Genomic DNA, 18,297 nt, shown 5'->3' with positions numbered 1-18,297 from the left:
GTTATTCGGTGCCAGAACCCTGTGGTTCCATAAAGAACCTTTAACATCTGAACAACAAAAAAGGTTCTTCAGATTATAATGGAGTGAGAAAGAGAGAGAAAGTTGTTAAACAAACATGATTTTTATATGTTAATGTTTCATATTTTCATTTAATGTTCTCAACATAAGTGTTTTTAGTTAATGTGACATAACATTTCCTTGAAGTTATGAAGTTAACCAAGTTAAACAGATAATCTAATAAAATAATGGAACCACCCACTACCGATGTAAAGGCAAAGCTTTTCTAAATAATGGTTACCACAAAACTTGCGATGTACACCATCAGCGATGCTCACAAAATCACGTCATGAACAGCAAAAACCCCTCAAGATGCTTCACAATAAAGCCGTAGAAGAACCTTTTTTGTCTAAACGGCCAAAGAACCTGTTTCCATTCTTTGTTGTGAAAAGGGTTCTTCAGATTATAAGAAGGAAAGAAAGAGAGGATTCTTTGTGGAACCAAAAATATATATTTTCTACGGCATCGCTGTGAACAACCTCTTAGTGGACCTCTATCTTTAAGAGTGTCGAAATGTCCATTCAGATTCTGTCTGTTTTTACAGATTTGAATGTGATGTATGATGAGGTTTGAGAGATGCTGACCTCTGCTGGTGAATTCAACTCTCTGAACTCTCCTCCGTCCGTCTCACAGTTTTATTGTGAACTTCACAACACATGAAGATCAACCGAGCACATCGGTCTGTTCTAAACATACAGTATAAGGTATATACAGTCTCATATCATCCCATCAGCATTAAACACACAATCCATCATCATCATCAAGATTCATGACTCTTACTGCAAGACAGAATATATCAACAGAACTTCATGAATCTGTCACGGATCACATGTAGAAAAACATTTAAAAGCATTTGAACAGACTTTGAACAGTCATGAAATCATAACTTATATCAGCAGTTAGTAGAATAATATCCCAATGGAATATTCATTCACTTTCAATCATCATTTCAAACCTCAAGAAAATGGTTTCATTTCAATCCAGAATGAAAATTCAACCGTTTAAGATATGAGACGATTATCATTTTCTCTCTTGAACATTTCTTTCGGGTATTTTCCTCAAATGAAAATTTTCCTTCAGTGTGTCATTTAGAGTTTCTTCAGATAAAGCTTACAAAACATTCAACGAAATAAACATGGAGAAGAGTGTTTGAATGAAACATGACAACGGCATCTTAAGTTCATGAAGCATCTGCGTGTCGCTGCATTCAATCCAACATGAAATGTGCTCAATTCATCAGTTCACATAAAAAAATACAGTGGTATACTTTAGCATTTACTACTGTAAACTGTTATATAAATATTACAATACACTAGAGAATTGACTACAGTTCATCTACTCACTATGATTAATCACAAAGTGTAATCCTTACTATAATGTACTACAGTTTACTCTAGTAAATATTAAAATGAAGAGTTAATTTCCAAAATGAGTTTTTTAAATCTTTCAATGTTTTTATTGTGTTAGTTTGCTGTATGTTTGAGTTATTATGGCGTCATTCAAAACAAACCAGCTGCGGTTTGATTGATATGAATTGGACTGCACAATACAAAAACATAAAACGTTAAAAAGTTGAGTTATCTCATTTTAGAAATAAACTCTTCAAATAACCTACTTCAATATTTTTTCTTGTGAAAATCAATTCTTTATGTTTATAGTCTTTCATTAAATGTTAGACGATGTCTGTGTAAGCCCTCTTTGTTCGTTTAGCCCCTCTAAAGTAAAACAGACTGTAATACGAAGGGTCACAAGTTTTAACGCTGAACATTTTACTTCAAAATAAAAATGAAACAAATTCACATTGCATAGCTGATTTTTGCTATGCGAGGCTTCACGGATGTACATGAATGTTACACACGTCAGCATCACAATACTGCACACAGATGCACAGAAACGTCCCCCGAGGGAAATGATGATGTGCGGGTGGGTCAGGCAGGGAACGGGTTGTTGTGGATTCTTCACAAGTCTTTAAGGCGCATGAGAGAATTAAATGGGCTCCACGTAGTTGGCGGGATACAAACCTAACTGACCGCTGCTCAGTCGTCCTTTACACCAGCCCTGCTCATCTTCATCTTCTAGTTTAGTGAGCACATCTCCTGTGAGACAGACTTCAGTCAGCATCAGAACACCACAGATTCACAATGCGTGACATTGTTTGTTGTGTTTCAGGATTCTGACCTGCTTTGAAGGTCAGCTCGTCTTGTTCTTGACCCATGTAATCGTACAGAGCCCTCACGCGCACTCCTCTGCCGTCCTCATCGAATGGATTTACGCCTCCGTTCACTTCGTCGTCCGGTTGAGCGGCGGGAGGCTGTTCATCATCTGACCATTCGCCAGAATACTGCCGATTCTTCTCATTGCTGCTCACGCTGAAGACACCAGAGAACATCTCAACCATAGAGAACATCTGAAACATGTCTCAAACATTAGCGTCAGATTTACCTGCCGCGCTCTCCTGCTTTCGGCGTCCCCTGATCTCCAGCCTGAGACACTTGAGTTAATGTCACTCCGTCAGGATTCTTTTTAACCTTTTCTTTCTTACTTATGCAGTGACTCAGATCTGGATTGAACTCCTGGTTTGAACAGGAGACAAGAGGACTTATGAGAACTAGAGGAACAGAAGATGCATGAGAACGCAAGTGGTGACAGACGTTCAGCGGTTTGTACCTCAAACTGTGGCCAGTTCATGTGCATGCCAGGCCCGTGAGCGTTATTAAACCACTTCAGATCTTCTTGAGCGCTGGCTGAGGTGATGCTGTGCTCAAGATCACGGTAAACTGTGGCGTAGCTGCAGGAACACGAGTAACTTATAAACGTTTATACTTTGGCATGAATGCATTTGGCAGATGCTTTTATCCAAAATGACTTCAGTCTATATGTGTCTTTTATTAATGTGTGTGTTCCCTAGAATCAAACTTATCATTGCGTTGCTAGTTTAAAAAAAACACCTTGCAATAGTTCCGTTGAACTCAATGTATGCATTGTAAGGGTGCGTTTACTATAGTAAAGTCATGGTAAATAGAGATGTCACCTTTGACTCTCGGTGAGGTTGAGATGTCGTTTGATATCAAGAAGAATCTCTCTGAGGAAGTTCAATCTCTTCTCTTCGAACTGCTGACACTGCTCGAACACCACCTCCATGTTCTCCATGTACTGCGGTGAACAACCGCTGAGCTCGTCCAGACTCTTCTCGTATTTCTCTTTGGCCTGAAACACAAAACAAACGCCATAAACTCACATGACAACACACACAGCATATGGTCATGCGATGTCAGGCAGACAAAAAACACTGCGGTATCTGGGAACCCATGGTTTACTAGGGAAGTTTATTATAACATAATATCAATACTACTATAAGAAATACAAGAGTCGCTATGGTAATGTTTCATATGATTCATGTTTTGTCAATCGATTCGAGTTTGATGTCACGGATCAGCTCATGAATGAAGATGTGTGTGTCTCAGATCTCCACTGGGATGTAAAGTGTGTCTAATGGATGGAGAGTGAGGTTGAAGGTTAATGAAGAGGCTGTGTAATGTTTATTGAGCGTATCTGTGAGATGAAAGTGAGCTCTGGGGAGATGAATCTGAATCTGTGTCTCTGTCTGCTCTTTTCTGCGCAACGTACGCAATTAAACTGATGACATCAGCTTTTGATATCCCAGAATGTCTTTTTAAATCCAATGCAACGACATACATAAATTAATGTTTGATCATCCGGTACACATTCACAAACAACAGAGCGCCGGTAGATTATTTCTGATAACAATCAATAGAAACCGAGCAGAAGCGCTAGACGTCAGTGTACCATACAGTTTCTTTAAATGCGACCGAACTGCAGGACCCATTCAAGAAATAGTTTATTTAATAAAATGACCATACAACTAAATGGTTTTGTGACGAGCGGTGCGGGACGAGAGCCGTGAGGGAACGGCGTGAGGCCGGTGACATGAGTGATAACTTGCATCTCTCACGGAGGAGCGACCACTGTGAAGGGCGAGAGAGGACCAGGCCTGGGCTTTAGGTTGCCGGCAGTCGACCGTGATGTCGTTTTGTTATTTGTTTTTTTTTTATACATTTTTTTGTCACGTTCGCCGGTTCCCGTCTCCTTCTTTCCTTACATGAACCGTGTTACACATTTATTTAATAAAATAAAAATACTAATTAATATGAACATAAATTAAATCAAATATAAATAGTTATATTATTAGACACTAGCCAAACACCGACCGGAAGTTAACTGGGGGTCAGGCGCGCGCGGTCTCTACAGTATATTTTAGTGAGGCTCAAGTGTTTCAATATTTTTTAATGTGACTGAATTATATTTGATACGTTAATGAAGATTTTCAATTATGAATCTGTCCAACGGAAATCAAGTTATTAAAAGATGTTGCATGAATGTTTTCCGGTCTGACCTTCTGAACATCATTTTTACATTTGTCCAGTTTCTCCTGAAGTTTCTTTTGTTGGTCTGATGTCACAGATGCTTCTCCTTTACTATTAGCTTCTCTTGTAGATGCGATCTTTTCTTCTTTACAGGCCATGTGATATGATTTCTTCGCTGCTTCCATCTGCAGATTAAAGACGAGAAGAAGGTCAGTTTAAGTCATTCACTCAGCACATGAAGTCAAATCATGTAGGGGATTATTTCTCCAAGACATCAATGAGATTAAATGGAAACCTGAGAAAAAGAGTCAGAAATGTGTCTGTCTTCAGAGATGTGTCAAACTGAGCTCAGATCAAGTCAACATTATTGAAGATCTCAGTATGAACTCAAACATTTCTCATCACATTCACACATTCATTTTGTGTTGTTATGATTATACTGTCATGTCTTGCTCTGTTTTATCTCCGTGAGACTTCAATGAAACACAACTGAGCACTGAGCTGTGAAAGAGAAAGCGGTCTCACCTCTTTGAGTTTTTTGGCCCAGGGTTTCTGAGCTTTTCTGAAGCCCTCTTCAGCCTCTTTGGTCTCTTTAAAGCCGCCCATCATCTGTTTGTGGTAAGAATCTTTCTGCCAGTTCTTCACTTTCTCCAGGTCCTCATTCAGCAGATTGTTTTTAACCTCCTGGTGCAGCTCGCTCACCTTTTCTGCCTCCGTCATCACGGCCAGCCAGGCTCTCTCTAGAGTACCGTACTGCGGTCCTGTGACGTAACGGATGAGAGAGAGAGAGAGAGAGAACAGAACGTGAGGTCAAGAGAAACTAGAAAACATTCACCCGTAGGATTTGTGGAATGCAGAAATAACTCCTGGCGTGCCTCTCTCCACGAGCTGTCTCCATCTTTTGGACCAGTCGGTGAGCTGCTGGCTGTACGCTTTTTCTATTTTGGCACGTTCCTGTATGCAGTTCATCATGTCATTACAGAGACGATGACCGTCCTCGATCCGCTTCACTGCACGCTTGTAGTTCCCGACCTGCAAGAACACAAACTCTTTGTTTATCTCTTTGAGATATTAGAACAGAACCAGAGATCGGTTATCTGTTGTTCGATAGATCACAGCGATGACCTCTCTCATGTGTTTCTGTTCACTTTATTCATGAGAAACATCTTTAAAATAAAGGACCGGACGCATTGAATCAAACCAACTGGTTTTGAGATGAATCAATGAAAGCAAGTTTGATTAGAAGTGAAAACGTTGTATTATGGGTAATGTAGTTCTTCACCAGAAACTCTAATGTTTAAACTGAAGGGAACTTCGCTGAAGTATATTTCACATTGTGTTGACATCATCCTGATCAATATAATGTTTCTTTGACCCTTTCAATGACAGACCTGATGAGGGTTAAAGGTCAAACAGAGATAACTAGACACAGTTGCAGACAATAAAACAGCGTCATGTTTATACACAAAAGACATTTACACAATCTCTACACAAGGGAAGAGAAATCAAACAGACCTCCCAGAAGCTGTCGGTGGTCTCGTCGGACATGGCGCTCTCATCGTACGCTCCCGACATGATGTGAGATTTGGCGGCGCACACTTGAAGCTAAAGACTTGAACAAATGAAATTCACCATGGACTGCAGAAAAACAGAAGATTGTTTGTTTAAGAATATGTTTTTCATAAATACTTAAGGTATAAATAGTATGCCACAGTCCCAAACTAAACACAATCGAATGTGATTTTGTAAGAAACTGTCGGCTACTGACTTTAACTTCCATTCCTTATGAACACAGAAATATCATGAACAGGCCCGTCTGTGAACACAATGACGTCATCCGTCCGGACGAGACAAACTCTGTATCGTGATTAAATCACACTGTCACTTTAAATGTCTTTCTGCATCACTCACATCATTCATCTTAACAAAATGCTTCATTGATTTTTCCTTTCCAGACCGCACTTCACCTGATCATGATGATTTTATTCTGCTGGGATTATCACACAAGAGTGCATGATGTCATATGAAAACGATTGGCTAACGGTGACGTTTTTAAATAGGGTGATGGGGCCGAGGAATATTTGGGTCAGCTGAGAGAAGAAACAAAAGCAAAAGCAATCAAACATGTCAGAAATGATGTGAGAAAGACAAGAGTGAGTTTCTATATGAATGAAATGACCTTTGGCTTTATTCTGGTGATGTGTTTTGTTGATCCTTTCATACGGAGGGGAGGGGCAAGTGGGCGGAGCCTTCAACACGGCACATGGCTCTTTATTGGCATGCCAAACAAAAGACTTGTGAGAGTCTATGAGCTTTAAAACTATTGCTCAGCAAAACATGTGATGCCAAATACAGAGACAAATCTCAAATCTAAATCAACTGAAAGCAAACGGTGTCTATATTTACACCGAGATAAATACATAAAAGATCATGAAAAATAACAACAAATCTCATGGAACACGTTTCATATTCTATGATATAATTATACATCCACACACTCGATGAACACGCCAACAGAACACAGATTACAGCATGTTTAAAACACGTCAGCTGCACATGATCATGTTTGTTGAGATGAGTCACACACACATCAGTGTCCTTCTGCTAACGGCTCCAAAACTCTCATTCAATCCAGACAAAAGAGGAAAGACAACAAAAGGCTTACCCGACCGATCCCCTGCGACGGACCACGGCACACACGTGCACGAGACCCCTTCAGAAACAATCACAGCTCCTCCAAAGACCTCCAGCACATTTTACATCTGCTGTAGAGTAACAGCACATCACGTGTGTGTGTGTGTGTGTGTGTCACATTTGACTTGAGGGGTTGGGGGGGGGATGTGAATTCGTCTTTAAGGCTTCGGTGTGTCTTGAAAGGCAAACATCACTGAGATCAATATGAAGTGCTCTACCTCCATCGCATTTACACAACAATAACAAAGAGAATATCATGATGTGACCTCGAGAAACGAATAATAATAATCGAGGAGAAAGATCAAGTAAAGGAGGACACAACAAGGTCTGCATTTTTAGTTACAAAACATAATGTACAGTGTAATGAATTCAAAGACTAGTTTCATTTAGACTGAGCAGTTTCACTGGTTTGAGAATCTGCAGTCAACTGAAGTGGGTTTAACAGAGTATGGATCTGCCTGCTCAGAATTCACTATGTGACCATTTCAAGGCACATTTTATTGTCTAAAAGCTGTGTGACAGTCACATTATAATCAGACAATTCTTTTTACAGTCATTAATACTGATTTACATCTTCATCAACACTGCAATAATAACATCTATTCTAAATGTCATTTTGTTGTAAAGCAACATCTCAAAAAAGCCCTATAAATAACATTGATATATATTTTTCATGATTGATGTTGACCTGGTCATGTTTAAATCTAATTTTGTACCACATCTGAATAATCATGACTGTGATGAATGAAATGTGATATTACAGATGTTAGAAGGAATGCTGTTAAGATAACTTATCTCAATCTTTGTTCAAAGTCTGAAGGTGGAGCGTTCAGCACTGGGCTGTGTAGGACACAATTTTACACAGGATGGGATGTATAGTATTACACAATATTGTGCAGTGATGTATTGTACAGTGATGTATTGTATAGTATGTGATCTGCAGTGCTGTGATGTACAGTGCTGTGATGTACAGTGCTGTGATGTACAGTGCTGTGATCTACAGTGCTGTGATGTACAGTGCTGTGATGTACAGTGCTGTGATGTACAGTGATGTGATCTGCAGTGCTGTGATGTACAGTGCTGTGATGTACAGTGCTGTGATCTGCAGTGCTGTGATGTACAGTGCTGTGATGTACAGTGCTGTGATGTACAGTGATGTGATCTGCAGTGCTGTGATGTACAGTGCTGTGATGTACAGTGCTGTGATCTGCAGTGCTGTGATGTACAGTGCTGTGATGTACAGTGCTGTGATCTGCAGTGCTGTGATGTACAGTGCTGTGATCTGCAGTGCTGTGATGTACAGTGCTGTGATGTACAGTGCTGTGATGTACAGTGATGTGATCTGCAGTGCTGTGATGTACAGTGCTGTGATGTACAGTGCTGTGATGTACAGTGCTGTGATGTACAGTGCTGTGATCTGCAGTGCTGTGATGTACAGTGCTGTGATGTACCGTGCTGTGATGTACAGTGCTGTGATGTACAGTGCTGTGATCTGCAGTGCTGTGATGTACAGTGCTGTGATGTACAGTGCTGTGATCTGCAGTGCTGTGATGTACAGTGCTGTGATCTGCAGTGCTGTGATGTACAGTGCTGTGATGTACAGTGCTGTGATGTACAGTGATGTGATCTGCAGTGCTGTGATGTACAGTGCTGTGATGTACAGTGCTGTGATGTACAGTGCTGTGATGTACAGTGCTGTGATCTGCAGTGCTGTGATGTACAGTGCTGTGATCTGCAGTGCTGTGGTGTACAGTGCTGTGATGTGCAGTGCTGTGATGTACAGTGCTGTGATCTGCAGTGCTGTGATGTACAGTGCTGTGATGTACAGTGCTGTGATGTACAGTGATGTGATCTGCAGTGCTGTGATGTACAGTGCTGTGATGTACAGTGATGTGATCTGCAGTGCTGTGATGTACAGTGCTGTGATGTACAGTGCTGTGATGTACAGTGCCGTGATGTACAGTGCTGTGATGTACAGTGCTGTGATGTACAGTGCTGTGAAGTACAGTGCTGTGATGTACAGTGCTGTGATGTACAGTGCTGTGATGTACAGTGCCGTGATGTACAGTGCCGTGATGTACAGTGCTGTGATGTGCAGTGCTGTGATGTGCAGTGCTGTGATCTGCAGTGCTGTGATGTACAGTGCTGTGATCTGCACTGATGTATTGTACAGTATGTGATGTGCAGTGGTGAATTATACAGTATAAGATGTGCAGTGATGTACTGTATAGTATGTGATGTGCAGTGATATATTGTATAGTATATCATGTGCAGTGATCTATTTTGCAGTGATGTATTATACAGTATAAGATGTGCAGTGCTGTGATGTGCAGTGATTGACACTTCACTGCACAACTTCAACCCACCAGCGTTCAAAAGCAGCCTGCAGAACTGAACTATATACACCCTTTTCACTGCTTCTGGAAACAAATACTTGAAAACATTTCTTAAATTCTTGTTGCTTCATGTTCATATCTTCTGTAGAGAACTGATGTGACACAAGAGAATGACACAGGATTTCACTTTGATGCACATCCTATGAGCTAACAGCTGGCTGAATACTTTATTTAAAAACCCACCGAGGCGTTTAGAAAGTGTTAAAGTGTTGTATATGTGCATTAGAATGACTGCAGTAACTTCACTGCGGCGCTCCTGAGACCTGGGATCAATAACGGCAATGACAGCCAACACACCGACCCCGCACGAGAAACACACACACAATACTGCAGTAATCTCAAACACCCATCATTCAAGCTTCCCACGTGAATAAAACACCAAACCATAATTCACTATTATTTACTATGGCAAACTCTAGTCTGCTTTAGTATGTTATAGTAATTACTGCATTTGTTCATGTATACTAGAGTGTTCTGTAGTATTCATTGAATTAATAAACTGCAATTTATACTGTAGTATATATTTACCCATACTACATCAATAATAAGTAGCTAGAAATTTGACCACAGTTTACTATAGTAAATACTGACGTATACTCCAGTGTTTTTTCCACCTGGGCAACATTTTGCCATTGTACTCCCAGCTGTGTTAAAGTTCTCTTAATGTATTGCTGAAGTCATTTAAAGCCGTTCTCCAGTTTAGAACAGAATCAATGCCAAAAAAAGTGAGGAAATGAGCCCAAAATCCCAGCCAACTGAATATGCGTATTGTTCTGAATATAATATCCTTAAATCTTGTTCTATGTTTGGCAGAAATAATGCTCTTAACCTGTCTAATTCTCTTTATTTATAAAGCTCTAAATGACCCGCGTTGGAGAGATTTGCTGTTGAAAATGCAAGAGATGCAGGATTATGATGTTAAAACAGAGCTCAGGGTGATCAATAATTCAGAGCGCCGGCAGGATCACATACGTCACGTCACAGGTCATATAACCTGAAACACGCAGCACTTTTTACTCTCAGGCTTTAGATGCAGCATCATGCAATGCACGTCGTCGTTTAGAGATGAACATGCAGAGAAATAAATGTTTGCCTTGATCGACAATAATACACGTTTATGTTTTCCGATATCTACAGTATTTCACATTTACTCTGGGTTTCATACTGTAAAACAAATGTCATGACAAAATGTTTTTAAAAAGCCATATACGAGCCATGAGACACCAGAATATCATGGAGAGCTGAGGTGGGCTTCACAGGTTATGAGGCAATGTACTAGAAAACCCTCAACACCCTGTAAACCTCCCAGAACAGCCTGCTATTAATAAAGTACAGACACACATCATCTCAAATGTTTACAGCGTGACAGGACCGATGTTCACACTCAGACCGTTTCTGACAATCCGCCCCGCAGGACTCGCATGTACACAGAGCTGATAAACACAAACATAAAGCCAAGAGCCAGATGAGAGAGAAACGCCAAACACATTCTGTCAGACGAGTTTCACACAACAGCCAACATTTCACTTAAAATCTACATCCAATTATAATGCATTACATCACTCTATACATTTACGTAATGCATTACAGTTATACAAATGTGGGTGTAAAGTGTGTCAAATTGTCATAACAAGCAAATTAAAAACCTTACAAATCTGTGTAAATATATTTAAAAAGAACAATGGAATTGATTTCCTTCTTTTCTGTCATCAAACATGTTGTTGCAGGTGTAATGACATTTACTCTTCACATACATTATACATTTCAGTACACAACATGAAATAGTTGTACGATGTTTGATGTATTTGTTCATAAGATAATATCTCACCTGGAAAACAGCCCCCTAAAAAAACAGATGTTCCAGGACCTGCGGGTGACACAGGATACTCTTCACACACATCAATGTTAGATCAGTAGGTGTGTCTATACTCACAACACACACACACACACACGCGTGTTCATCCATTGAACTGAACTTTGACAACCACACCCTGAGAGACGGTCAATCTTTAACCCGAACAATCCAACATGAACACATCCCCAGTATCTTAAATCCACACGCTTTTATTTACCACTCATCAGAAAAAAACCTCATTGCGCTATGACCAGCAAAGTATGCACTTTTAGAAGTGTGCATGCTTACAGTATAATAATGATGTGTGTTTGAAACAGACGTTTGAAAGTGAAACACATGTTCAATACTGAATGTGCTGAAATGATGCTAAACGTTCATGTTATTCAGCAAGCAGTGGAAAGAAACGATTCATTTCATTGACCAGACCGGCGGTCTACAGCAAACATCTATATATACATGCCCAGGATCAAGAATGAATATATACTATAGAATAATAACAATTAAACACACAACATGTCCCTGAATCTTGGTAATAAAAACTTTCAGAATTTCTCTCACTAACTCAACCTTCATTTCACTCGTCATTTCCAAAACATGAAACTATTTATTCCGTCTCTGTTTGATGAGTTCAAATTCAGTTCTTCACACTCCTCAGAACCCAAAGGGAGATTGGCAGGTCTTCTTTTATTCTGTGTCTAAATAACCAGATTTCTTCCTCTGCTTCACAGCCGTCTCACAGCTCGACGCTCTCGCAGATGAAACTCAATCTCACAAACAGTGAGAAATGAACATCGCTGGTCACATGAAATGAGCGCTCAACATTAATCTCTCTCATGTGCATCTATACACAATAAACATCTAAACACACACACGCACACATCTGGTCCCACTCATACACAATCTGAGCTCAGTTTGACACACATTCTGTAGTAGAAACATGTGTGTGTGTGTGTGTGTGTGTTAAAGCAAGGTCACATCAGCTGATATCCGCTCTGGCTCAGACACACATGACCTTCAATAAAAATCCAAGCAATCCCACACAGCAGAGATCTTCTTTCATGGATTAGCTGAAGCTTCAAGGAACAGTGTAATCTATCCTTCTTTAAAAGACGTCATCATGTCAGACCTCTGGATCAACAAACCCAAACACACTGGGCTGTGGTGCTCGTATCAAAAATGGGGGTTTGAATTCACATCCTGATTCCATTCACACAAGAAAAGTGATTTTAATCGTGTGAATAACTCAATATTACATTTGCTTCCTTAATAAACAACACTGCTCTTATGGGCACGATTGCTCAAAACAACACTCTAAACACAAGAAGTTTGTCATCTTTAATACGTTTTATAAGTCATGGCCTACTTTTAATCTTCATGATGAGTACTGGAATACAGTCTGATGCCCATCACCATCATTTAGATTACAAACAAGACTACACAAATCAAAAGATGCAAATGAGCACTGTAAACCAGACACTGCTTTGAATCTCGTGAGGGTAGTAACTTAAGTGATAGAAGGAACGAGTTAGATTTACACCTCTGAGCGTGACTCTCGACCCCAATCAAGTTAAAGCAGGTCATGACGTGACCCCTGCTGACCTTTACATTGACACATGTTGACCATGAACTTGCTCTGAATTATAAAAATCTAAGCATTTAATACGCCTTATGCCGTATTGAAATGAGAAACGTTTCAAATATTATTGTACATTTAAATCCAAATAAGCATTGAAAGTCTTAACCCTCTTGGCACACTGCCGCATAATCTGAAACTGAAACGTAACCTGAAAATACACCCCAGATCCTAGCTGAAGATCATAGAATAAGATTTCCACCCAAAAAATGATCCTTTACTCTCCTTCCAGTTGTTCCAAATCTGTATATATTTATTTGTTCTGATGAACACAGAGAAATTATATTTGGAAGAATGCTTATAACCAAACACCCATAGTTGCACTTTATCATCTGCTTTGTTCTGTTAAACACAAAAGATATTTTAAAGCATGTAGGACAGCAAACAATTCTGGGACACCATTGACCACTGTTGTATTTTTCCTACTATTGGAGTCAATGGGGGCAAAATCTGTCTGTTCATCAAAGGATAGAAATATATATATATATATACATTTGGAACGACTCGAAGGAGAGTACATGATGACAGAATCTTCATTTTTGGGGGAAGTATCCACACAGTCTCCCCGATCTTACTGAACGACTGCAGAACAGATTCACAACAAGACAAAAGAAGACTTTGGTTCAAAATATCTAAAATCATGTTTTTATTGTGTTTTATTGTGTTAGTTTGCTGGATGTTTTTTCTGAGTCATTATGGCTTAAATCAAAACAAAACATCTGCAGTTTGATTGATTTGAATTGGAATGAACAATAAAAAAACATGATTTTTGACAAATATTTAAAACGAACTCTTCGTATACAAGATGAACAACACTCTTCAAAAACCATATAAAAGCATAAAAAATAAACATGAAATCAGAATTTTCCCTGCTGGAGGGCTAAAGTATGAGAGAGTGAAAGAGGGCAGATATTTAGGTGACGGGGTAGAAAGGGGATTCAGGACCTTGGACAGTTCAATGAGAGGATTTCACCTTTGACTTCAGTCAGAAACACATCTGCCGTCTCGACATGAATAAATGAATGAAAGAATGAATGAACACTGAAGTTTCACACACACATGTTTATTTATAATGGACAGATGGGAGACATCAACAATCCACATAACATAACTGAGGCCACCAGACACTTTCTAATCCAATAACACACTGCGGCATGGACTTCAGCGCTGCTCATTTAATGAAACAGATCTCTTAAGTTTATCATGCAAGGGATCGTCTCTCCGGGGAGCAACATGAATTGCTTTTACTGAAATGGTCTGCTGTGTATGAACAGGTGTCCTTAAATGGCTCCCTTGTTCAGTATCTCTCTGAAACAAGTACGCGTCATTCACACTGATGTTCATAAACGCTAAAAACATTCAATATTGACAATAAAGGTATTATTTTCAAGCACACTATTTTCTATTATAGCCTTTTTTTAATCTCTTTCTTCTTATGCTATGACAATTGTACAGCACTTTTGGTTGCCTTGGGCCATGCTTAAATGTGCTTTATAGATAAATAACTTGAACTTGAACTAGTGAAATATTGATTAAACTGTTATCATTATGAAAATAGTTGTCTGCACTTATTATTGGATTATGAAGGATTGTGTAAACGTTCAATAGTACTTGTTAGTGTACAAAACCCTAAATAGCAAACAAGACTATTAACAACCGTTTGTGACGGATCCATAAATGCAGAATGAATGATCAGTTCATGCACTTATAACATAATCATCAATTTGATGTTCTCGGCTGAATAAGACAAATGACTACATGCCCTTTAGACCTTATGAGCGATTCTCTAGAAAGCGAATCTATGGAAAGTGTCTACAGTGTGTATGCAGAAAGAAACACATATATCTTTATAATGCAGAATGCAGAACGCGCTTTTGGTTTATTCGGGTATGAAACACGCGCGTGTGAATTAAAGCCGCAGCGCGCGCGCGCATACACTATAACTGCGCAAATCATTGGTGTTTATCACGAATACAAGTAAATAACAATAATAAACAGTATAATTGAGAAAGCATGCATCAAGACATACCAAATACAGATGAACGACAATCCAATGTGGCGACACAATCCTCCACACCAGTGAAACACAATAACGCTTATGAGTCCGACTCAATTCGGTCAAACGGTTCCTTTGAGCGGTTCACTTGATTCATTCTGTCTGTTCACGGAAGCGTCCGCGCGACATTTTGAATCTTGTTTTTTTTTGTCATATAAATTAAACATTGAGCTACATGTGTGTTATTTCCGAAGAAATTAAATCTTCGAGTGATTTACTAGCAGTTCGTCCGAAAAGATGAAAAGAGTCGATTGTCTTGAGAATCGGACATCACTAAAACATAAAGGTATCGGTTGTGCTGGGGTGCATCAGATGGGGGATGGTCAGTCAGGAGATCCACGTTACATATTAATGACATTTACTGAAATGAGAACCAGTGTGCAGAGCAGAGGAATGAACAGCAAATGCATTTATGCACAACTAAAAAAAACTATGTCATACAAGAACCCTTTCAAGCAAAAGTGTTCATGTTAGGAAAACATCATTTCTGATCGTTTAAACGTCCCAGTAACAATACCTACGAGAATAATGTTTGTTTGACACTTGAAGAACTTTTAGCAATGGAAATGATGTTGATTAAATTCCCTTTTAACGTTACTGCAAGAATCACTGAACATTTACTTCTGAATCAAGAAATATCTGACAGGAGAACGGGTGGAGTGCAGACGAAGGAGCACGGGTGGAGTGCAGACGAAGGAGCACGGGTGGAGTGCAGACGAAGGAGCACGGGTGGAGTGCAGACGAAGGAGCACGGGTGGAGTGCAGACGAAGGAGCACGGGTGGAGTGCAGACGAAGGAGCACGGGTGGAGTGCAGACGAAGGAGCACGGGTGGAGTGCAGACGAAGGAGCACGGGTGGAGTGCAGACGAAGGAGCACGGGTGGAGTGCAGACGAAGGAGCACGGGTGGAGTGCAGACGAAGGAGCACGGGTGGAGTGCAGACGAAGGAGCCCGGGTGGAGTGCAGACGAAGGAGCACGGGTGGAGTGCAGACGAAGGAGCCCTGGTGGAGTGCAGACGAAGGAGCACGGGTGGAGTGCAGACGAAGGAGCACGGGTGGAGTGCAGACGAAGGAGCACGGGTGGAGTGCAGACGAAGGAGCACGGGTGGAGTGCAGACGAAGGAGCACGGGTGGAGTGCAGACGAAGGAGCACGGGTGGAGTGCAGACGAAGGAGCACGGGTGGAGTGCAGACGAAGGAGCACGGGTGGAGTGCAGACGAAGGAGCACGGGTGGAGTGCAGACGAAGGAGCCCGGGTGGAGTGCAGACGAAGGAGCACGGGTGGAGTGCAGACGAAGGAGCACGGGTGGAGTGCAGACGAAGGAGCACGGGTGGAGTGCAGACGAAGGAGCACGGGTGGAGTGCAGACGAAGGAGCACGGGTGGAGTGCAGACGAAGGAGAACGGGTGGAGTGCAGACGAAGGAGCACGGGTGGAGTGCAGACGAAGGAGAACGGGTGGAGTGCAGACGAAGGAGCACGGGTGGAGTGCAGACGAAGGAGAACGGGTGGAGTGCAGACGAAGGAGCACGGGTGGAGTGCAGACGAAGGAGCACGGGTGGAGTGCAGACGAAGGAGCACGGGTGGAGTGCAGACGAAGGAGCACGGGTGGAGTGCAGACGAAGGAGCACGGGTGGAGTGCAGACGAAGGAGCGCGGGTGGAGTGCAGACGAAGGAGCGCGGGTGGAGTGCAGACGAAGGAGCGCGGGTGGAGTGCAGACGAAGGAGCGCGGGTGGAGTGCAGACGAAGGAGCGCGGGTGGAGTGCAGACGAAGGAGCGCGGGTGGAGTGCAGACGATGGAGCGCGGGTGGAGTGCAGACGAAGGAGCGCGGGTGGAGTGCAGACGAAGGAGCGCGGGTGGAGTGCAGACGAAGGAGCGCGGGTGGAGTGCAGACGAAGGAGCGCGGGTGGAGTGCAGACGAAGGAGCGCGGGTGGAGTGCAGACGAAGGAGCGCGGGTGGAGTGCAGACGAAGGAGCGCGGGTGGAGTGCAGACGAAGGAGCGCGGGTGGAGTGCAGACGAAGGAGCGCGGGTGGAGTGCAGACGAAGGAGCGCGGGTGGAGTGCAGACGAAGGAGCGCGGGTGGAGTGCAGACGAAGGAGCACGGGTGGAGTGCAGACGAAGGAGCACGGGTGGAGTGCAGACGAAGGAGCACGGGTGGAGTGCAGACGAAGGAGCACGGGTGGAGTGCAGACGAAGGAGCACGGGTGGAGTGCAGACGAAGGAGCACGGGTGGAGTGCAGACGAAGGAGCACGGGTGGAGTGCAGACGAAGGAGCACGGGTGGAGTGCAGACGAAGGAGCCCGGGTGGAGTGCAGACGAAGGAGCACGGGTGGAGTGCAGACGAAGGAGCCCTGGTGGAGTGCAGACGAAGGAGCACGGGTGGAGTGCAGACGAAGGAGCACGGGTGGAGTGCAGACGAAGGAGCACGGGTGGAGTGCAGACGAAGGAGCACGGGTGGAGTGCAGACGAAGGAGCACGGGTGGAGTGCAGACGAAGGAGCACGGGTGGAGTGCAGACGAAGGAGCACGGGTGGAGTGCAGACGAAGGAGCACGGGTGGAGTGCAGACGAAGGAGCACGGGTGGAGTGCAGACGAAGGAGCCCGGGTGGAGTGCAGACGAAGGAGCACGGGTGGAGTGCAGACGAAGGAGCACGGGTGGAGTGCAGACGAAGGAGAACGGGTGGAGTGCAGACGAAGGAGCACGGGTGGAGTGCAGACGAAGGAGAACGGGTGGAGTGCAGACGAAGGAGCACGGGTGGAGTGCAGACGAAGGAGAACGGGTGGAGTGCAGACGAAGGAGCACGGGTGGAGTGCAGACGAAGGAGCACGGGTGGAGTGCAGACGAAGGAGCACGGGTGGAGTGCAGACGAAGGAGCGCGGGTGGAGTGCAGACGAAGGAGCGCGGGTGGAGTGCAGACGAAGGAGCGCGGGTGGAGTGCAGACGAAGGAGCGCGGGTGGAGTGCAGACGAAGGAGCGCGGGTGGAGTGCAGACGAAGGAGCGCGGGTGGAGTGCAGAAGAAGGAGCGCGGGTGGAGTGCAGACGAAGGAGCGCGGGTGGAGTGCAGACGAAGGAGCGCGGGTGGAGTGCAGACGAAGGAGCGCGGGTGGAGTGCAGACGAAGGAGCGCGGGTGGAGTGCAGACGAAGGAGCGCGGGTGGAGTGCAGACGAAGGAGCGCGGGTGGAGTGCAGACGAAGGAAGATGGAGATGCAGAAATGCACA

At 42.9% G+C, this 18,297-nt stretch overlaps 1 protein-coding gene across 3 annotated transcripts; it reads right to left on the bottom strand.

Moving 5' to 3' along the window:
* Positions 1-107: 107 nt before the first annotated feature.
* pacsin1b (protein kinase C and casein kinase substrate in neurons 1b) lies at positions 108-15,140 on the bottom strand. 3 transcript variants are annotated; one of them, XM_079459746.1, is made up of 10 exons: positions 15,050-15,140; positions 5,958-6,080; positions 5,318-5,474; positions 4,968-5,203; positions 4,472-4,627; positions 3,089-3,264; positions 2,725-2,845; positions 2,500-2,630; positions 2,236-2,426; positions 108-2,153 (listed from the first exon to the last, which is right to left on the bottom strand). In XM_079459746.1, exons 2-10 carry the CDS (start codon positions 6,015-6,017, stop codon positions 2,044-2,046), a joined length of 1,338 nt encoding a protein of 445 aa, XP_079315872.1. In that variant the 5' UTR covers positions 6,018-6,080; positions 15,050-15,140; the 3' UTR covers positions 108-2,043. The 3 variants fall into 3 exon arrangements, with proteins under 3 accessions (XP_079315872.1, XP_079315873.1, XP_079315874.1); XM_079459747.1 differs by lacking the exon at positions 15,050-15,140 and adding an exon at positions 11,361-11,453; XM_079459748.1 differs by lacking the exon at positions 15,050-15,140 and adding an exon at positions 7,108-7,268 and having other exon boundaries at positions 314-2,153.
* Between the last annotated feature and the right edge of the window lie 3,157 nt (positions 15,141-18,297).

Source organism: Barbatula barbatula (assembly GCF_947034865.1).
Source record: "Barbatula barbatula genome assembly, chromosome: 7".
NCBI lineage: Eukaryota > Metazoa > Chordata > Actinopteri > Cypriniformes > Nemacheilidae > Barbatula > Barbatula barbatula.
This window is presented reverse-complemented; position numbering and strand designations above follow the sequence as displayed.

Excerpts from the sequence above, each read along its gene's own strand:
- pacsin1b (XM_079459746.1), bottom strand. The coding sequence starts at position 6,017 with ATGTCGGGAGCGTACGATGAGAGCGCCATGTCCGACGAGACCACCGAC. Across the intron at positions 3,265-4,471 it reads GTAAAAATGATGTTCAGAAG|GCCAAAGAGAAATACGAGAA; the intron begins GTCAGACCGGAA and ends TTTGTGTTTCAG. Across the intron at positions 2,427-2,499 it reads AAAGCAGGAGAGCGCGGCAG|CGTGAGCAGCAATGAGAAGA; the intron begins GTAAATCTGACG and ends TGGTGTCTTCAG.